Genomic DNA, 22339 nt, shown 5'->3' on the forward strand with positions numbered 1-22339 from the left:
AAGAGCAGCATAGCCACACACTCCTGGGACCCTCCTCCTCCTCCTCCTCCTCCTCTTCTTCCTCCTGGCAGGCTCCTACTGGTGATAATCACTCACCCTGGTATTCTGTTGGTCTCCCTGCATTTTAGGTTGATGTTTCTGGTGAGGCTCTCCTAAACAGGATTTGGAGTTTCCATCTAAGGAAGTGCTTTGTCTGACCTAAGTAGGAGGGGGAGCTCGCAGCTGCCCTGGTATTTCTGCATGACCGCCCAGCACTGAGGTTGGGGTGGACAGGCATGTAGCCCCAAGACCCCATGGCAGGGCAGCAGATACTCCTGGGAAGTGATAACTTAGCAGTCTCTCCAACTTCGAAAGGGCTGCTGGGACCTCATTCTCTGCATACATGCAGGGGTGGGACCGGGCTTGAGCAGAGAGAGAGGACTGAGGCCTGGGGGGACCTGAGCAAGGGGGGCGGTGTTGAGCAAGGGAACAGAAGGGGCTTAGCAAGCAGGCCCTGGTGGTCCCCTGGGCCAGGTCAGATGTTCCAGGCAGGCCAGTCCCAGGGGCTTAGGTACTGTTTCAGATCCACTCCTGGAGTTTCCGCACGTGGGTGTAATTAGAAGCAGGCCCCTGAGCAGAAAAAGCAGAATGACAGATAATGGAGTTCTCTTCCTGGTTCAGTGTTAGGCCAAGCCAAACCCCACCATCTCTCTATGAGAAGTGGGCCTGCCTCAACACTCCTTTTGGGAGAATACCAGGACCAAGGTCCATGCCCAGCATCTTTCATCCAGCATCAAGTACAACACTGCCAAGTGTTCGTGGCCCCGCCCCAGGGGATAGATTTGAACACCCTAAAGAATCACACTGCACTTTCCAAGTGTAGTCCCAGATAACAGCTCCCTGTGCAGTCATCAAAGGAGGTGATTTTGAGAGATTAATCCAGCATAGAGGAATACATACTGACATATTGACCTTTGGCCACGGAGTTGACAGCAAGGTGCAAAGTTGAGACATATGGTGACACCTCAGAAAACCTCTTGTGAACCTGCCCCACCATTATGAGAATATCCCCTTAGTCCAGCCAGATGTATCCATTTCTCTCCAAAAATAATTAAAAAAAATAATAAAAACAATAAAAACAAAACCAAGAAAAAAAAAAATCCTCCAGCTACCCAGTAGCCACCTCACTGTGAGCCTTTGAAGCACAAACCACCTCCACATCTGGGAACTTTGGCAGGAGTGTGTGCTGGGCACTGCTTGCAGGGACGTGGGGGCCGAGGCAGGGACTTTCCTATTTGACAGCATCGTTCAGGCTTCGTGCCAAGGGACAGACCCAGGAGGTAACCCCAGAGCCCATGCCATGCTTCTGTCTAGATTTCTGTCTGTCCCGGTTCAGTTGCTGGGGTAGAAGTCTTGGCTTGGTGATGGTAGGTGCCTAGGGAAAGTATACCATGTAAACAAAATTGTTGAAACAGGCTGTGCTGGGTAACCCTGGGCAAGCTTTTAGCCTTCCCTGACGAACCATGGAGTCATAGTAAGGGTGAAGAGAGATGGAAAACAGGGAGGGCTTCCAGAAGCTGCATATGCAGCACAGGTTGCTTAAATTAGCAACTACTTTGGTCCAGAACTGTGACAGCTGCTCTGTGTACGGTGACTGTTTGCAGTTTCATTGACAAGTTTAAGAGGGGATTGAGAGCCACCCCGTTTTACAGAGAGGGGAACTGAAGTTAAAAGCGGTCCAGGCCATGCAGGAAGGAGTTGTGGGTGGCCACCCCTGTCAGGATGTAGCACCTCATCTGAGGAGGAAGGAATGTAGCAGGTGCTGGATGGGTGGAGGTTAGCGTCAATAAATGGGGGTCCTCTAGGAGACCCCTCTCTGGTGATTCCCTCTCTGGTGGGGTTCTGGGACCAGCAGAAGCCTAGGGAGTGGATAGTGCTCTGAGCCTGACTGTTCACAAACGGGGAAACGAGCCTGCAACCCCTAGAGTACACTTCACCGACAGAGGACCAGGACAGAGGGCAGGACCAAAGCATCCTTTCTAACTCCCCTCACCGCCCACTATTCCCCGGCCCCTGCACAGCTGCAGAAGAAACAGAGGAAATCTATACAGCCCAGGCTCATCCTCTCCAACCTGGCATTTCATGACTTAGGGGGCTGTTTCCTCATCTGTAGGATGTTGCTAACAAAAGAAAAGAGTAGACCAGTACACCCACACAGAGAAACAGATAGCCAGCTCCCCGTCGGGATGCTGACCCCCGGAATGGCCATTGCAAATGCTGTACAGCCCGGTGTGTTCTTGCCCTGGCTGACTGTGGCACTGGCACTCACTCCCACTTCCACCTCTCAGTCCATATGTGTCCTTGGGATCACACCGGTAGCAGAGATCTGTGCCCACACGTGTTAGTCCAGTCCGATGAGCATAGGTAACCTGGCTTGGCTGTGGACTCCAGCCAACTTGGGCCTGTGTCAAACACCACGTTGGAGAGGGTGAGCTCCGGCTGTGTGGACTTCCTCTGTCTCTGCTGAAGCTACAGAGCATGCTGGGATCAGTGAAAGCAGTGGGGAGGGGGAAAGGGAGAAAAGGGAGGGCAGAGGAATGGGCTGGGGATAAGATCCACTCTTCAGGGACACACCCTCAGTGATGTACTTCCCCAAACTGGGCCCCCTCCCGGGGTGCAGTGCTTCCCAAAAATGCCATCCAATTATGAATCCATCAGTGGATTAAGCCACTGATGAGCTCAGAGCCTTTGTGATTCCACCTCCCAGGCTCCTCAGCAGGCAACGGAGACTTCAGCACAAGAATCCTGGGTAACATTCCAGACTTAAGCAGAAAGCCGAGATCCTCAGCCAGCCCACTCCAGTACCCTCCGAGACTCGAGACTGGGCTCTGCCGTGACCTAATGCCTCACCTCCTGCCACCCTGCACCCCTGAAACCACTAGCCAAAGTGACCTCCCCATCCGCCCCGCCTCCTGAAAAGCCACTCTTGGTTTTGCCTATCTGGTTTGCTTCCCAGCAATGCCTTTTCCACAAAGGACACCCTTCTACCTCCTTGCCACCCTCAAAGTGTCAGCGGGCTTGAGAGCTTGCCGGGTTGGATCTCTGTGGCTAAAGAAGCCAAGAATGTTCCCCGGTCTAGTTCCTCAGCACTTCTAGCTGTCACCCATTCAGAGCCTGGCAGAGGCCAGGTCTCAAACAAGTATCTGAAGACCTAGAAAGGAAATAAGATGTCTTACTTCCTCTCCTTAGGACCCTGGTGCTTGGCAGAGGCGCAGGGTGCTCTGAGTGTACCTGTGTCCTTATGGTTCCTTCTCTTGTGATAGCTGAGAAGCCACAGGCCTGGGGTGAGTTCTTGTGGACTGTGCAGGGACTAGCTGTGCACTAAGAGTTGGAGCCCATGGTTTGGCCAGGTGTATCTATGCAAGGCACCTGTCTCTCACTGCATCGATATCTGAGAATACAGAGCTGGTGGTGTCCCAGAAACAAGTGGCTACATCTGGTCATAGGGTGTGTCGAATCCAAGGGTGGGGCTGAAGGGGGAGGAGGGAAAAAAAAAAAACCACTGGCTTGAGGTCATGTCTCGTGTGAGCCTCACTTTGAGAAGAATGCATACTGCAGTCCTCCATTCTGCCATTGAAGAAATGGGGTTAGAACCGGTTGAAGGTTACCACTACCCAGGGCACAGGAGAATAGTTCTGTGGCAGTCACATAGAAAGAAGGGCTTGAGCTGGAGAGATGGCTCAGCAGTTATGAGCACTGACTGCTCTTCCAGTGGTCCTGAGTTCAATTCCCAACAACCACATGGTAGCTCACAACCATCTGTAATGGTGATGCCCTCTTCTGGTGTGTCTGAAGACAGCTGCAGTGTACTCATATAAATAAAAATAAATAAATCTTGAAAGAAGGAAGGAAGGAAGGAAGGAAGGAAGGAAGGAAGGAAGGAAGGAAAGAAAGAAAGAAAGAAAGAAAGAAAGAAAGAAAGAAAGGAAGGAAGGAAGGAAGGAAGGCGGGCTCTTGAGGCCCCTCTCCACTCAGTGAGACAATTGACAGTTAATGGTTGTGGGGGAGGAGTGTCATTTTCTTCAGTGGTGCAACCCTAATTAATCTCACTGGAACACACACAAACATACAGACACTATAGAAGTAATAGGGGGGGCTTGGAAAGATGAAGGGTTTCAGCAGGACAGAGCAAGGGATGATAAAGGGTAATGGGGGAAAAATGACCAAAATGTATCGTATATATGAGTGACACTGTCAACAAAAAGAGATAACAGTGATTTACCTCGGAACCAATCTTCTACATCAAAGGCATGTGATCTTTGAGCTTGTGACTTTATCTCTCTGAGCCTGTTTCCTTATATATTAATAATGGCTCACACAGTGGCACATTTTGTATGTGCCAGCTCCTGTTTTCTGGTGTTTTGTTTTATATTTCATCTAAACCTCACAAGCTACTGAGTCAGGACCACACTTTGCAGATCCAGGAAGATTACAGGAACAGAAAATATGAGCTTCCTGCTACCCTCTCACCCAGGATCCACACATCTTTTTTTTTTTTTTTTTTTTTAAAGACTTATTTTTATCTATATGAGTACATTGTAGCTGTCAGACACACCAGAAGAGGGCATCAGATCTCATTACAGATGGTTGTGAGCCACCATGTGGTTGCTGAGAATTGAACTCAAGACCTCTGGAAGAACAGTCAGTGCTCATAACCTCTGAGCCATCTCTCCAGCACCCCCCCCCCCATCCACACATCTTAAAACCCACATCTACACACACAGATTTTATGCAGCAGGTATGTGCAGTACCCCCAGGATACCAGAAGAGGGCGTTAGATCCCTGGAATTAGAGTTGCAGATGGTTGTAAGCAACCATATGGGTGCTGGAAATCAAACCCCGCATAATGCCTCTTCTGCCACTGTGGATCCCATGGAAAAGCTTGTGGTGAAGGGGGACCAAAAAACAAAAAGAGGAAGCATGTTTTGAAGTTCACCCCGGACTGGATCCACCACATAGAGTGTAAATGCTACCAGTTTGAAGCAGTTCCTCCAGGAGAGACTCAAGGTGAGCAGGAAAGCTTGGAATCTTGGTGGAGGGGTTGTGACCATCGAAGTGAGCAAGCGCAAGACCTGTGTCACTTCTGAAGATGTTTTTCTCCGAAAGGTATTTGAAATGGCTCACCAAGAAGTATATGAAGAACTAGCTTCAAGAATGGTTGTGTGTTGTCGCCAACAGCAAAGAGAACTATGAGCTATGTTACTTCCAGATCAACCAAGATGAAGATGATTAAGACAATTGGTCTAGAATGTTTTGTATTAATTCATAAATAAAATTTAGGAGCCACAACAACAACAACAAAAAGGACATAATGCATTGTAACACCTAGAATACAAGAAGTGTTCAGTTAAAGGTACTTTTATTAGTGTGAAAAGTACTAATAAAAATGCCATTTTGTGGTTTGTGTTTGAGAAAGGGCTTTGATATATGACCCAAGTTACAAGGACTATCTATAGGCACACACCACTGTGGCCAGGTCGACCATCTTACAGTGTAGAATTCAGAAACATTTGGTACAACGGCAGTTTGTTCAACCATCACTGCTATCTTACTTCTACTCACTGAAAGAAAGCTGTCCCTCTGTCCCTGTGCTCTAAGTCCTAACGACCATTCACCTGCCTCCTGTCTCTATGGAGTTACATAATACGAATAGTTCACAGGCATGGAACCATACAGGAAGGGGTTGTTTGTAGCTGGCTTTGGAAGTTTTGTCTTTTACATTTTTAATTATATGTATTAATGGGCGTGGGTATGTGCACGTGAGCACAGGTGCCATGGGAAGCCAGAAGAGGAAGTTATCTCCCCTGCAGCTTCTTACAGAAGACTTGTGAGCTGTCCAGTGTGGGTGCTGGGAACCAAAGAGCAGTGTGTGCTCTTAACGGCTGAGCCCTCTCTCCAGTCCCCATAGATCCCGCTTCTTTCATTTAGCATAAGCTTTCAGAGTTGAGTCATGTTGCTGAAATTCACTGTATTTAGATGCCATGTTCTCTGTCTGTTGAGTAGCTGGATAAGTGTGTTGTTTCCTCTTGTGGCTATTGTGGACATAGCAGTTATGAACACAAGTCTTTGGATATCATTATCCAGTCAATTAATGAATCCTGTGTCATGTCTCCTTATTATTCTGTGTGTCTGTCTGTCTGTCTGCCTGTCTGTTTTTGAGACGGGGTCTCATTATGTAGCTTTGGCTGTCCTGGATTTTACCATGTAGACTAGGCTGGCCTCTAACTCACAGAGATCCACCTGCCTCTGCCTCCTGAGTGTTGGGATTAGAGGCAAGAGCCAAATGTGGACCTGTTGGGACGTTTCTACAACCAGGTATTAGCATTTGAATTGTCATCATGATAATGTTACAGAGTGCCTGGTTCCTTCTCGGCTACCTCTAAGTGCCACCCAGAGACCAGCAGGCTGGATTCTGCCATACTCACACACTCTTAGCACTGTCCTCATAATACTGGCCAAACGGAGCCCATCCTGCTCCCCCTCTGCAGGTGTTCAGTGACCCGGACCAGGTGCGGATGACCTCAGAGGGCTCCGACTGCCGCTGCAAATGCATCATGCGACCGCTGAGCAAGGATGCATGCAGCCGGGTGCGAAGCGGGCGAGCGCGAGTAGAGGACTTCTACACTGTGGAGACAGTAAGCTCTGGGTCTGACTGCCGGTGCTCCTGCACCGCCCCGCCCTCCTCACTCAACCCCTGTGAGAACGAGTGGAAGATGGAGAAACTCAAGAAGCAGGCACCCGAGCTCCTCAAGGTACACTGACAGTGTTAGCCTGGCTCTCCTATGACATCTGTGTCACAGGTTGGAAAACTGAGGCTTCCTGAAGCTTAAGTTAGTGGGGCCCCTTGAATCACTCACCATCCTGGGTATGACCCAATTTACTTCATATGCCTTTACCTTTATTACAAACACTGGGGAACTTAATTATTTTGTTAGTTCTGTCTTGCTTTACTGAGTCAAGGTCACACACTCTGTTGCCCACATCAGCCTGCAATTCACTCTATATACCTGGAATTTACAGCTGTCCTGCTGCCTCTGCCTGCCTGAGTTCTGGGATTATAGGCATGGGCCCCCATATAAGGGCCACCATACCAGGCTTACTTTTGTCTGTTTACTTTAATTGAGATAGGGGTTCATGTATACCGGGCTTACCTCAAACTTCCTATGTAGCCCAAGATGACTTTGAACTTTTCATCCTCCATCCTTAGCTTACCAAGTACTGATAACACAGTGCCATGCCAGAACTCAGTGGGCTTGGTGGGTCTGAGATTTGAATCCAGGTCCTGCTGTGTCTAAATCATGCATATGAACCATCTATTCCTCTATTCTTCAAAGAACCACTTTGTTGGGTCTTATAAAGGGCCAGAACGTTTCATACCACAGCCTCCCTTCTTTCTCCCTGAGACAGGGTTTTTCCGTGTAGCCCAGGCTGCCCTGGAACTCACTCTATAGACCAGACTGACCTCAAACTCAGAGATTCACCTACTTCTGTCTCCCAAGTGCTGGGGTTAAAGACATGCCCCCACTACTATCCAGCCCATTATCTTTATTAAATAATGTACATGAGTGTTTTACCTATATGTATATAAGTGTATCACACACATGCATGCTGTCCATGGAGGCCAGAAGAGAGCATCAGATCCCCTGGAACTAGAGTTACAGGTACTGGGAGCTGAATTCAGGTTCTCTGTAAGCATGAGAAGTGGTCTTAACTGTGGCGCCATTTCTCTGTCTCCCTGTTGCTATCTTTGAAAGTCTTTTTCTCTAACATTCCCTTCCAAACACACCTCTCATTCGCCTATTTAGTATCTGAGACCATGACATATCTGAGATGCTGCCCTGTGTGTTGTGTAAGCATGCAAGTGATGGAGCCCTGGATGCTGGTGACACACACAGCCTACTGGGTCACAAAGGACATCGTGACTGTCAACTGTCACCATGCTCATTCACTGGCTTGCTGGGCTCCAGCATACTGTGTTCTATATGATGTGGGATAGAGGAGTCGTGAGGTCAGAGAACTAACCTGTGTCATCCCTTGCAGGAAAATGCTGACTCATAACCTCAGGCTACTCTCTAGCTAGATGACTTACAAAGTGCGATGGTTGGTTCATTTGCATGCAAAACGCACAGGGAAGCAAGAAACAGACCCGTGGAATACTGTTTCCAGCATGGGGCTAAAAATATTTTCTTTAAATTTAACTTTAAGTTTATTTTTATACTACATAAATTGATGCCAAAATTATCAAACTTGGAAGGAGCAGCACATTTTAAGCCAAGTGGCCTTCTGATAGTTTGGCAGTGCCTGGATAGTAGTGTCTCCCTGGGGCCTCCCCAGTGCCCTGTGGATTCCAGGCATCTAACTCACAGGCCTGTCTGCAGTTAAAGGGGTAAATCTGGTTTCTTCTCAAGTCAATGGTTCTAGCTGGGTGATCTAGCGGGCGGTCTCTCTGAGCCAGAGCTCCTGAGTTCCCTTGGTGGAACACTGACACGCCAGCCCCGTGTAATGATGGCCCACCCCACGGTCAGCCACCACAACACCCAGCAACCTGGTAGAAGAAAAACTTTTGATGACCTGCAGGCTTCTCGTCCTACTGTGAGCGACTCTCTGCCCCGTAGGGATGGCCAGCCATGCACTGGCGGGCAATGGCCAACCTGTTTTTATCTCATGGAGACTCTGACTCAGAACTCCAAAATCTTTCCACCCAGCTCTCTAGGTTCCCACTGGTGGGTCGTTACCACACCAGTCCCATGCTTCAAAGCCCCCACAGCCTTTGTGGTGCACATCAGGCAAACCCACGCTTTGCTGCCATACCTTTCTCTCTGGAAAACACCACACAAACTTAGCTTAGTATCAATGGTAACTCAATCTCTAGGCACAATAACTAAAACCTAATCCTTTAAGCCTTATTAAATCTGATCCCTCAGGTGGTGAGTCCTGGCAGATCTGCCATGATATTGGGAAACTCTAGCAACTACATCTTGCCCTTATGCTATTCCAGTTCCCCCAAAACCCTCTCTCCTCTTCTTCCTTTCCCCCATCCAATCTGAAAGTCCCGCCTACTCACCCAGTGATTGGCTTCTTTATTCATGAGGGGATTGGTTCACAAGAAGTCACCCTGAGTAGTGACTCACTCCTTATCCACAACCCCGCCCAGGAGAAAGGAATTAGCATCAAAATACAAACAGCAATAGGCCCATCCAACTCTTCTACATCTATCGCTGGGTTATGAGCATGCTCACTATGAAGATGCAAAGGCCCTCTGTCTCAACACTGCCTCATGTCTTCCCTGTTGGAACCCTTTGGGAAGGAAGTTCATGGTGCCAGTTTTACTTAAGCCCAAAGAAGGGATGAAAGTTGCCTGAAATCATAGAGAGGAGAAACAGGACTAAGCTGAGCCCCAAATTCTCTTTATATTCCATACCCACCTACAAGATCACTAGGCTGAGGTTCTCCCACCAACCCATTGTCCCTTAGGTCTTTTGGGTGCGTGGCAGACATAATGTTTTGTATGTGGTCTTGACTTGGCCTTAGAGATGGAGTTGCCCGGCCAGGTAGGACACTCCGGAGGCAGGAGAAATTCCCTACAGCACAGGGTTTCTCCCACTCAGTTGGCTCTGCTGCCCTCAGCAGGAGGTTCTGTGTAAACATCTCAGGGAGGAAATGAAGAAGATCCCCTGGGTGCAGAACTTGCAGCCCACCTTTTTATACCAACCCCTTGAACCATGCTAATAATTGCACCTATGATCTGGGGCCTACACTGCAAGGCTGTGTAGGAAAGGGTATGGTCCATTCTTTTTTTTTTTTTTTTTTTTTTTTTTTGGGGGGGGGGTAGACTGGCCAAAGAAATGCCTCTTACCACTTCCTTCTTTTTCTTTTTGGACATGGGTCAGCTATGGCCCCATCCTTGAAGAGTTGCCAGACTGAAGACGCAGCTGCTGACTAACAGTGGCAGTGTGCTCTGTACTGGGCCAGGAGTTATGCTAGGTTGGGCTAGAGAGATGGCTCAGCAGTTAAGACCTCTTTGCTCCACCTTCAGAGGACCAGAGTTTAGTTCGTAACACTCCCTTTGGATAGCTTCCTAACTGTAATTCCAGCTCAGAAGGATCTAACATCCTCTCCTGGCTTTTGTATGTACCTGCACTCCTGTACACACACACACACACACACACACACACACACAATTAAAAACTAAAATAAATCTTTGCAAAAAAGAAGAAAACTGAAGTTTTAAAAAGTCCTGTTAGTGCCAAGGATAGTGTTATACCCTAGCAATTGAGAGGCAGAGGCAGGTGGATCTCTCTGAGTTTGAGAACAGCGTGGTCTATATAGATAGTGCCAGGACAGCCAGGGCTACATAGTGAGACCCTGTCTTGAAACAAACAAAGTCTGCCAAGGCCTTATACTTCATGAAACACTCTAGAAATAGATCTTAGGAAAATGAAGCTGAGAGTGTAGCTGAGCGGTAGAGTGTCTGCGTGGTGTGCATAGGTTCCATCCTCAATACAGAAAAAGGGGAGAGTAGGGAGAGGGAGGGACAAGAACAGGAAGCGGGTGAGAAGAGGGAGGGGGTTGATGGGAAGTGTTTGCCAGATAAGCATGAGGACCTGAGTTTGGGTCCCCAGCACCCGTATAAAAGCCTGGCATGGAGGCCCGTGCATGATACCCAGTACTCACGGGAGCAATCAGGAGGATGCTAGAGCTTGCTGACCAGCCAGTCTAGTCAAAAGGGTGACTTCCAGGTTCTCCGTCTCAGGAGATAAGGTGGAGGCAGAAGCCTAACACTGACCTACAGCGTCCACAGCTGAGCTTGCCTGCATTATCTGGGAGGGAAGACGAAGGGAAGAAAAGAAGGAAGTGAAAAAGGAAGAGAAAGCAGACAGGCCAAATTTTAAGTCCAGTGTCTTATGAGAGACAAGACATATAAAACTGCTCTGCCAAGGGACTACAAAACATGGTGAAAACACAAAACTTCTCCTCCCATTCTGTACTGATTTTGCCATAGGCACAACAAGCAGTTTGTGCCCATGTCACTCACAGAGCAGTCAGAGAAGCATAAATCCATAGTCACAGCTCACCCCAGCTCCTATCTCTGCTCAGAACGTCCTGTCTCCATAGCTCTGCAAGTGTATGTTCCTCCTCTAGAGCTCATTCAATACTAACTGACAAAAACCTAACTGACTGGGGCTGAAGAGATGGCTTCCTACTTAAGAGCAATGGCTGCTTTTGTGAAGGACCAGGGTTTGATTCTCAGCACCCACATAGTAGCTCACAACCATCTGTAACTCCAATTTCAGGGGATCCAATACCCTCTTTGGCCTCCACAGTACCTATGTGATGCACAAACCATATGTATGCAAACACCTATACACATAAAATTTAAAAATCTAAAAAATAAAAAATAAATAAAAATAAAAGGCCTATACTTTGGGTTGAACTCATGGCCAAGTACCCCATTATAAACGCACTCCCCAGAGGCATTATAACAAATTACATAAGGCAGGGCCATGAGGGGAGACCTCCCAAATAAGGATGTGGCCCCAAGCCAAGGGTCAGCTGCAACCTGGCTCTTCAGGAGCCAGGAAACTGGCCTTATCGATGCACACGCTATCGGTTATAGTTCAGGGCTGCCTGTAGGGGACATAGGGTGTCTTTGGAGTTTAGCCACTTTGTCACTCAAAAGGGAGGCACGTACAGAGAGGATGGTATCAAGTTACAAAGTACAGATCAGAGGAAGTGCTCTCCATGTTCCATCATACGGAAGGGTGGTTGTGGGAGTTAGTAGTTAAATGTCTATTTCAAAATATTTTACCAGAGAAGAATTTGAATGGTCCCAACACAAGAAGCTATTATATTTATAATATATATATCTAACATGTTATATATCTCACATATTTATAATTATATATAATTATATATTTCACATATATTTATAATTATATATAAATTTTATATATATATATATATCCTGCATGTATCTCTTTCTGCTGGGGATGTGCCTAACGGTGGAATATTTGCTTAGTGTGTAAGAAGCTTTGAGATTCATCCCCAGTACTTCAAAAAAAGAAAACATAAATACGCACATTTGCAAAATGTGTCAAGAAAATCTAATGTGCTACTTGTCCTGTGATTATGCATAGGTTGGAGTCCAAGTAGCCACTGTGAGGCTCTGGGATCGTGGGGTTCTTTGCTGAAGTGGGGCTCCCTGTGTGTCCTCTGGCCTGGTGTGTTGATATCCTTGCTTAACCATCTCTCTCCCCTCTCCATGCACCACCTCTAGCTGCAGTCTATGGTGGATCTCCTGGAGGGTGCCCTGTACAGCATGGATCTGATGAAAGTGCATGCCTACATCCAGAAGGTGGCTTCCCAGATGAATACGCTGGAGGAGGTAAAGACAGGGCAGTGTCAGGGGCCTAGGGCCGTATCCAAAGGGGCCTGGACCATTCTCTTTCACTTTGGTGGCCATTGGCAGAACTCCAGCAGGCAGCTATAGGCTGCAGAGCCCTGACTTGGGGGAAGAGGTGGGGATGGGGTTCAAGGACCTGAGGAAGCCAAAAGCTGGATGAACAAGCAGAAGTACTCTTTGGTAGTATGAAAGGAGTGTTGAGGGGTGCTGCTAAAATCAGGGTCCACGCTGCACAACACTGGGTACCATTCACGGAGAAGTACCATATCAGTGGTGCCTCTGGGTTGGTACAACATAAGCAGGAATGATCAAACCTCCCCGGGTTTGACAATTCCATTATGACCTGTGTGGAAGAAAAGGCACTACAGACTTCACAGACTGTGTGCTACAGGATTACCCTCTCAGTACAAGAAGAGTTGGACAAACCTGGAGGTCCAGGCTGAAGGTTCAAAGCTTGCCTCTCTCCTGGCATTGCCTGGCCTCCACCCATTTCCTGCATCCGGCCTCTGCTGAGCACCAGGGGCCTGGGGACATGCAGCTGCCAGGAGCAGGCGTCAGGACTTCCTTTCCCAGCTTCCTTTCCAGAGGGAGGCAGTAACTGGGCATCCTGTGCCACAGGAGGGAAGACAAACCCCTGACTAAACCCAGAGCTGAAGGTCACAGTTGCTTAGACTACCTGAAGCCTGTTGGAGTTATCTCCTCCTGGCTGTCTGATCCCAGACCAGCTTGGGTAGCTGACCTGAGCCTTTTTCCTGGGCACAGTATGACCTGTGCATTCTAGGCTCACACTGCTGGCTCTCCTCCTCCACCCTTTCTTCCTGTTACCTCTGGAAATGTAACCCACTTCCTCAGAGCCCTGAGTCTGCTGACTGTCTCTTTAACAAATTTGGTTTGAGTGCTGGGATCAAAGCCCAGCATTACCACACCCAGCTCTGAAAAAAGTAATATTAAATTAACAGGTTACTAGAGACTTTCAGGGACCATCCATAGAGACTGGCTAAATTACAGCCTAAGCATACAGTGGCATATTATGCATTTATGAAAAGGAGTGGAGAATGCTTTGTGGACAGATATGGACTTGTCTAAAACTAGACTGTTAAGTGAAATTCAAGTGTTGAAAAATAAGTGTCCCTACCATAAAAACATATAACATTGTCATCACTGAGAAATAAACAAACAAACGTGAGAGGGCCTTTTTTAAAATTTTTTTTTGGTAGAGGGTCTCACTATGTGGCCCTGGCTGTCCTACAACTAACTCCCTATATAGACCAGGCTGGCCTCAAACTCACAGAGATCCACCTGTCTTATGCCTCCCTAGTACTGGGATTAAAGGTGTGCACCACCATAACAGGCCAACTCACACCTCTTTCATTTATTAATATAAACATATTATTACCTATTTTTCATTTTCTCTTAAGAATAAAAATCATTAACTACAAGGTCTCATAGGACGTGCTTGGTTCCACCCGTTCACCAGTCCCACTTACGTCTTTGCCCCTGAAGTAGTTAGGGTGACCTGTGTGGCAGCTCAGAAGAGACAGGACCAGGAATGACCATGAATCCTGCCCCACAGAGCATCAAGGCCAACCTGAGCCTGGAGAACGAGGTGGTGAAGGATAGCGTACGCCACCTCAGTGAGCAACTGAAGAGCTACGAGAACCAGTCAGCCATCATGCTGAGCATCAAGAAGGAGCTGTCTAGCCTGGGCCTCCAGTTGCTGCAGAGGGATGCAGCCGCTGTCCCTGCCACTGCCCCAGCCTCAAGCCCGGACAGCAAGGCTCAGGTGAGGCCTTGGCTCTGATCACAGGGACAGAAGGTGGCTAGGCTTGAGGTCACAGGGTTGGATGCGCTTGGAGCCTTAGGAGAGGGCTAACAGACAGCAGAGCAGGAGCCCATGGTAGAGAGCTGGGCAGCGAGTGTCTTCCGTTTTGTGGCTAGCGCAGGTAAGCTGGGGCAGAGTTGCATGTTCAGTCTAGCGGGATGGATGGGCCCTAAACTGGGTATTTACTCTTATTCCCTGCTCCCAAAGTACTGGTAATGCTGTTATGGGAACCTCCTGCCTGGCCCTAGATGAGCAAGCCCGCTTTCCTGCAGCATTGCTTCTAATCTCTCCTGCTGTGGCTGGGCCCCTGGGTGGGTGCAGGGTAAGTAGTACCTTGGGGATCCTGTAAGACTAATATCATTTCCCCCCTGGTGGCTAGCAGGTGTGCACAGACAAGATTCCCTTGCTCTAGTAGATCGCCTTGTTTCAGTAGATTCCCCCGGGTCTCTCTGCATTCAGAAGTATTGTTATGATAAAGACCCTGGTGGAAGCAATGTGGTTCTTATAGCTCTCAGGCCACACTGCATCACTGAGGAAAGTCAGGGCAGGAACTTAAGGCAGGAACTGAAGCAGAGGCCGTGAAGGAACACTGCTCACCGGCCTCCTTAGCCTGCTTTCTTATATAACCTGGACTACGCGCCTAGCGGTAGCACCACTCACTGCGGGCTAGCCGGATCAACTCCATCATTAACCAAGAACGTGCCTCACAGACTTGCTTACAGGCCAAGCTGGCGGAGGCATTTTTCTCAACTGAGAGTCTCTCTCTTCCCAGACTGTGTCAAGTTAAGGAAATGATAGCCAGCATCTCCCTGTAGGCAGACACCCGGACCCTCCCACTTCCCAGATAGGTCAGGAGGTAAGCATTTGTGGGTGGGCAGCCCATACACACGCGCCTTCCTCTGATGACACACAGAGTGTGCCCCTTGGTGCAGAGTGCAGCAGGTAGTCACCCTTTTAGTGCCCCTCAGATCAGTCATCCATGGGCACATGACCCAGTAGCCTCATTTTCTGGTGATATTTGTTGAACTCCTCTGAACCCAACTTCCTCCTGTACAGTATTAGTTCATCCCACTACCCAAAAGTACAATTGGCCCCTGCCTACTTGGCACATGAAGAAACATGGAGAGAGGTCATAGGGAGAGGGGGTGGCTGAGCCAGGACTGTAGCCAGCCTATGTGAGTGTCTGGTCCCAGCCCTTCCTCCTCCACTTGCAGCCTCCTGTGCTGACGCTGTGATAGTGGCACCTTTGGTGACTGAGAGTGAGACCGCCTAGACACAATAGAGCATGAGGAAGCCTGTGTCGTGGCCCGAGCTGGCTGCCTGCTCAGTAAGATGCCAGCTCTGCAAGTGTGAGTGAGTCTTGCTTTGGCGGCTGCCCAGATGGCGTCAGACACTGTACAAGCCTTATCTGCCCGAGCTTCTGTCTCACAATGGGTGGCGTCACAGGCCCTGTGTTCTTGTGCCAAACCAGCCTCAGAGCATTTGAGTAGGAAGTGAAAATAATGAGGCTCACAAAATGTTAGACACGGCATTCATTCCCTAGGGGCAGCCAGACCAACACGGGACTGCAGAGCTCAGAATGCTGGGATTTCAGTGCTAACACAGGGAGCATTCTGGGAATTCTCTAAAGCAACCTAAGAACCTCTCCCTTTCCCGTATCCTAAGATCAGTGAGCAAGAGACAAGGCTAGGGGGCCTTCCTAGGAGCCAACAAAACAGGTGGATAGGAGTTGGGAATGAATATGTAACCTACCAGATTGGGTCTCAAACCTGCAGAGAAAATCTGAGTGGAGAAACAGCGGCAAACAACGTATGGATGTTTTTACTCTGAGAACAACGTCACAGACACTGTGACTACCTCCAGCTCCCACACACTGAGCGTCTGTGACTGCCAGCCCCTCGTGTTTACTGTCACCCAGATCTGACACTTCTATTCTTCCCAGGACACAGCTGGAGGGCAAGGCAGAGATCTCAACAAATATGGCAGTATACCGAAGAGCTTCTCAGACAAGGGTCTGGCAAAGCCTCCCAAGGAGAAGCTGCTGAAAGTGGAGAAGCTGAGGAAGGAGAGCATCAAGGGCAGAATACCCCAGCCCACAGCCAGGCCACGTGCGCTGGCTCAGCAGCAGGCAGTGATCCGAGGCTTCACCTACTACAAGGCGGGCAGACAGGAGGTCAGACAAGAGACACCCAAGGCTGCCGCTGGTGAGTGGAAGGGAGCCGGGCCTGGTTGACGGATGGCTGCCTCCAGAGATCCACCCGCCTTCGCAGCAGCCACAAAGTCACAGATCCCCGCATCACTGTTTAGTTTTCTAGGATCCTTTGCTCATCCATACCCTGGGAAGAAGCCCCCAGGCAGGGTTGCTAAAGGGGAGAGAAGAGAGGCCTGTCCTTCAGTATTTCAGTCCTCACCTTTTCTGTACCTCCTTTTATTCAACGACCTGCTGCAGGTCAGACCAAGTGACAGGTGACTTAAGTCAGAGCTTACTGTCCAGTGGGCGGAGCCACCCCATGACAGTAGAGGTGGGAGAACATGGGGCCGGCCCTCGGGGAGCTCGCTCACCTCTGGACTGGCCTCTCCTGTTCTCTCATTTGTCGCCTTTCTGAAGAAGAGCCCATGGACCCTATACTACATCCCTGCCAACTTAGTCCCTGGTATCTCCACAGTCAAGGGAACGCTCGAAGTAGTTGCTTGGGCTCTTCCAAGGACAGGAAGTTGGGACAGTTAAGAGCCCACGGGATTCTTCAGGAATTCCCTCCTGTCGTGTGCAGTGGTGAAATTCCAGGTACTCAAGAGGCAGGAGTTCAAGGCCAGCCTCAGCTACACAGTTATAGCCTGATTCAAAAACAACAAAAAAGGGCTACCCTAAGCTTGGCAGCAGAGGCCTGTAAATTGGACCTAGTCGTTGTTAGGCAAGAGTATTGTTAAGTATTGCTTAAGATCAACAGGTCTCCCTGGGAATNAGAGTAATTTCAAGACTAAGCTAAACAACTTACTTAGACCCTGTCTCAAAATATAACTTAAAAAGAGGGCTGGGGATATAGCAATATGGAGATGATAGATAGATAGATAGATAGATAGATAGATAGATAGATAGATAGATAGTAGAATGCTTATCTAGACTTCAAGACTTAGGTTAAATTCCACCACAAGTACTGTTAAAATGACTCAGTCAGTACTTACCTCAAAAACATAAGGACCCAAATATAATATCCAAAATCCACATCTAAAAAAAAAAAAAAATACTGGGTGTGGTAACACACACCTGTTTTGTTGTTTGTTTAGGGTTTTGTTACTTTTAGTTTTATTTTATCTTCATTGGTGTTTTGCCTGCATGAATGCCTGTGTGAAGGTATTAGATTCCCTGGTACCACAGATTATTGTGAGATGCCATGTGGGTGCCAGGAATTGAACCCAGGACCTCTAGAAGAGTAGCCAGTGCTCTTAACCGCCGAGCCATGCCATCTCTCTAGAAAATATTCCCCCATTTAAATAATTTTTATTTATTTTTTATTTTTTATTTTATTTATATCTATTTATTTATTTATTTTGGTTTTTCGAGACAGGGTTTCTCTGTATAGCCCTGGCTGTCCTGGAACTCACTTTGTAGACCAGGATGGCCTCGAATTCAGAAATCCNCCTGCCTCTGCCTCCTAAGTGCTGGGATTAAAGGCGTGCGCCACCACGCCCGGCTTTATTTTTTATTTTTATTTTTTATTTGTTTTTAGTTTTTAAAAATGTATTTGTCTTACATGAATGTTTTTTTCTTTTTGTTCTTTCGAGACAGGGTTTCTCTGTGTAGCTCTGGTTGTCCTGAAATTCACTCTGTAGACCAGGCTGGCCTCGAACTCAGAAATCTGCCTGCCTCTGCCTCCTGAGTGCTGGGATTAAAGGTGTGCGCCACCACTGCCCGGCCTTTACATGAATGTTTATGTGAAGGTACCAGATTTCCTAGAAAGGAAGTTCAGACAGTTGTGAACTCCACATGGGTGTGGGAACAGACCCCAGGTCCTCTGGGAACAGACCCCAGGTCCTCTGGAAGATCAGTCAGTGTTCTTACTGCTGAGCCGTCTCTCCAGCCCAGTAGCACACACTTGGAAAACCGGTACTGGGAAGGCAGAGACCAGAAGATCCCTAGGCTCACTGGCCAGGCAGGCCAGCCTAACTAGATTTCTCAAAGGAGGTGGATAGTATCTCTGAGGATGATCCCTAAAGTTGTCCTCTGCCTTCCACGAATATGCACACATGTGTGTGCACCCATACACAAGCATGGGTATACACATACGTTCATAAAAACAAAACAAAACAAAACAAAAAAAAAAAACGCCGGGCGTAGTGGCACACGCCTTTAATCCCAGCACTCGGGAGGCAGAGACAGGTGGATTTCTGAGTTCGAGGCCAGCCTGGTCTACAAAGTGAGTTCCAGGACAGCCAGGGCTGTACAGAGAAACCCTGCCTTGAAAAACCAAAAAAAAAAAAAAACCAACCCACACTGGAAAAAAAAAGGTCCCTTGATTTCTTAGCCCTTCAGGGTACAACCTCCCCCTCTAGCCCCTGCTGCCAGCTGTTGTCCTTGAATCCTGCCAGCTCAAGCTCACAACACAGAGCCTCTGACCCCCCAACTGGGCCACTGCCCGGGCACAGCTTTGGGCATCTGACTTTGCCAAGAAGGCTCGTGGGAACAAGCTTCCTGCCCCAACAGGCTGCCAAGGCCATGTTCCCTGTGGATTCCCTGACTAAAGTGTCTTTGCTTGTTCCCACTGGGTCCCAGGTATGGGGTCAGATTGGCCTGTCCAACTACAGGCAAAGAGAAGCCTGGGCAGCTAAGCCGCTGCCCACAGTGGTGGGACTGGGAGGGCACAGACACAGCTAGAGAGTTAAGTGTTGGAGGTGAGCAAGGGTCAGAGGCAGGACCAGAGATCTGTGGCCTAGCAGTGACCAGACCCTGATTGCATCCGTTTCTTCCTCGCTTGAGGTGATAGACACTAGGTGAGAGAGGCCCGAGGTTATCAAGGTCCCCAGGAAGGTGACCAGGATAAAGTCTACAATTCCTGAAGCAAGAAGTTTTGTCCCTGGAACTAAGTTTAGGGCGTGACAGAACTGGAACAAAATACGTAACACTCGGGAGAAAAAAGTACTTCACATTTAGCACAGTACAGGTGTTTTATATACATGTACCTCTAACCAACACTATGGTTATGACATTCACTTTACAGAGGTGGGAATACAAGAGGGCTTGCTCAGGAAAAACCTCACCCAGTTGGGGAGGTCAGGGTGATCAGAAAGTCCTACCCTGTCCACCAGGAAGCCCACCCATTTGAGGCCTTTCAACTCCTCCACGGTCAGAGGAGCAAGGTCTGCGGCAGATGTGCGTATCAGCACTGCTGAGACATGGGCACTGAGTTGGTTTTTTTTTCTCCACAGACAACACCCTCAAAGGTACTTCCTGGATGGAGAAGCTACCCCCCAAGATAGAGGCCAAGCTTCCGGAACCTAACTCTGCCAAACATGATGATGTCAGGCTGCAGGCTTCAGAAGGAGGCAACTTGGCCCCTGACATCACCAGTACCACCACCAGTACCACCAGCACCACCACCAGCACCACCACCAGTACCACCAGCACTACCAGCACCACCACCCCAAGCCCTATCACCACACCCTGGCCCACTGAGCCACCTTTGCATCCAGAAGTCCCCAGCCAAGGTGAGCGAGTCTCCTACGCATCAGAAAACTCAGTTTAAGACTAAATCCAACATGTGTCTTGAGGGGTTCTTGATCTAAGAATGTTCAGCTTTATCAAATGGATGAGGGCTTTTTGTTTGTTTTGCTGTTGTCTTGAGTTTTCATTATTTTGAGACAGGGTACCAGCGGAGCTTATACCCTCCTGTCTTAGCATCCATAATGTTGGGATTACACACTGTGTCAACCTGCTTGGCTTACTTGGAAATTTTTAGTTTTTAATATTTTTTTAAAAAGACGTGTGTCTGTGTGTGAGAGAGGGAGAAAGACAAGAGAGAGATCCTTTCTTTCAATCACTTTCCATCTAGTCCTCTTGTGGCAGGGTCTCCCTATATAGCCCTGGCTCTCCTGGAACTCACTATGTAGACCAGACTGGCCTCGAACTCCCAGAGATCCACCTGCCTCTTTTTCCCAGGTGCTAGGATTAAAAGTATGTTCCACCATGCCTGGCTTCTATTCTTTTTTTCGAGGCAGGGTTTCTCTGTGTAGCTCTGACTGTCCTGGAATTCACTTTGTAGACCAGGCTAGCCTCGAACTCAGAAATCCGCCTGCCTCTGCCTCCCAAGTGCTGGGATTAAAGGCGTGCGCCACCACGCCCGGCTATTCCATTTTTGAGACAAGGTTTCTCCCTAAACCTGTGGCTTGTGTTTTCTTGGCTCAGCAGGAAGCCGGGAAATTCCAGTGACTCTCCTGTGTCTGTACCCCTCAGCGCCGGGGTTACAGGTGCGTATGGGACGCCCCACTTGTGACAAGGCCGCTGGGATCCAAGCTCAAACCGTCAAGGTTGCGCAGCGAGCGCCCAGCTTCTGAGTCATCCTTCCAGCTCATGTGCTTTTAAAGAGTTAAGAAAAAGAACGAGTGCCAGGCGGTGGTGGCGCACGCCTTTAATCCCAGCACTTGGGAGGCAGAGGCAGGCGGATTTCTGAGTTTGAGGCCAGCCTGCCTGGTCTACAAAGTGAGTTCCAGGACAGTCAGGGCTATACAGAGAAACCCTGTCTCAAAAAAAAAAAAAAGAAAAGAAAAGAAAAAAAGAAAAAAGAAAAAAAAAAGAAAAGAAAAGAAAAGAAAAGAAAAGAAAAAGAAACAGTGAGGGGAAGACTTCTCCCAGTCTGAGAGGTACCCCAGGATCCTCTACAGAAAGACTGCCAACATTTAAAGTGGCTATGAAACAAATTATGTTTGCAACACATTCTCTTTACAGCGTGACCTGAAACCTCATCACTAAATCCAGCCACTGTTAGTTTTCTCTCGTGTATCCTCCCCCAGTCTGCTTGGTTTTGGTTTCATGTTGCTACACCTGAGCTCCCAGCCTCCAGTGGCCTGACACCTCTGAACTACACCCCAACACTCTCTGGCTGTTTTTCTGTCCACACTTACAGCTGTAGCTTGTGTCATGCGGTAGAGGCTGTCCTCAGTAAATCACAGCTCTGTCCTTCTGAAGGCTCTTGACTGACTGACTGACTGACTGACTGACTGACTGACTGACTGACTGTAAGCCTTCAGACCCTTCCTTCCTCACTCTGGCCCGAGTGCCATCTTCACGCATGTCTTTCCAGAAGGATCCACAAACAGTGTGGACAACAGCTGCAACAAACGTGGCTTCCTCCCAACACAGTTTCTGGTGTCAGAAAACTGGAAATCACCTACAGAGCTGACACTGGGGGGGGGGGGTTTGAATAAATCAAAAGGCACAGCTGTCTGGGTCTGGTGGCCTGGCAGGACCCAGGAATCACATCATTAAAAGGCTATGTAATGGTGTGAGCATCCGTCAGTAGAAGGAGAAAACAGGGCACACAGAACCATGTATTCAGAGGGCTCACAGTTTCCTAACAGTCCATGTGATTGCAGGCAAGGAAGGGAGAGAGGGAAGGACGCACAACGCATTCAGTCATCTACTAGAGTCCATCTTAGTCCCTCCCTCCTTTCTTTCTTTCTTTTTTTTTTTCTTTCCTTCCTTTTTGAGACAGGGTCTTGCTATGAAGCTTGACTGGCCTGGCACTATATATAGCCCAGGCTAGCCTCAAATTCACAGCAAGGGGGCTTTCTTCCCACTTCAGCCTCCACATCGGAAGGGTTACAGGCATTCCCCCACAGCACCCAGCTTCAGTTTTCAAGTATTCAGAAATACCATGAACTCATCCCTTCTTCCAAACTACCAAAACTTTTGAAGTTTTGGCCAAAATCTTTCAGTCCTATTATTGCCCACCATTGTACTTTCCAATTCTCTGAGATGGCCCTTTTGTTTTGTTTTGACATACGGTGGATGCTGGATTTTTGAATGGTGTCCCCTCCTCTGACTGTTCATGCTTTTTCCAGTAATCAGACATTGCTTTGCT

At 48.4% G+C, this 22339-nt stretch overlaps 1 protein-coding gene and 1 pseudogene across 1 annotated transcript in view; both read left to right on the forward strand.

Annotated features, from left to right (window-relative positions):
- Olfml2a (olfactomedin like 2A) overlaps nucleotides 1–22339 on the forward strand; it is a 30354-nt gene that overhangs the window by 2540 nt on the left and 5475 nt on the right. The window contains exons 2-6 of the mRNA XM_021193393.2: nucleotides 6528–6791; nucleotides 12317–12424; nucleotides 14016–14225; nucleotides 16207–16468; nucleotides 19689–19967. Coding sequence (XP_021049052.1) covers nucleotides 6528–6791; nucleotides 12317–12424; nucleotides 14016–14225; nucleotides 16207–16468; nucleotides 19689–19967 — 1123 coding nt within the window. The remainder of the gene's footprint in view (nucleotides 1–6527; nucleotides 6792–12316; nucleotides 12425–14015; nucleotides 14226–16206; nucleotides 16469–19688; nucleotides 19968–22339) is intronic.
- Nucleotides 4858–5308, forward strand: LOC110319520 (annotated as a pseudogene).

This window comes from Mus pahari, chromosome 3 (genome assembly GCF_900095145.1).
Source record: "Mus pahari chromosome 3, PAHARI_EIJ_v1.1, whole genome shotgun sequence".
Lineage (NCBI taxonomy): Eukaryota > Metazoa > Chordata > Mammalia > Rodentia > Muridae > Mus > Mus pahari.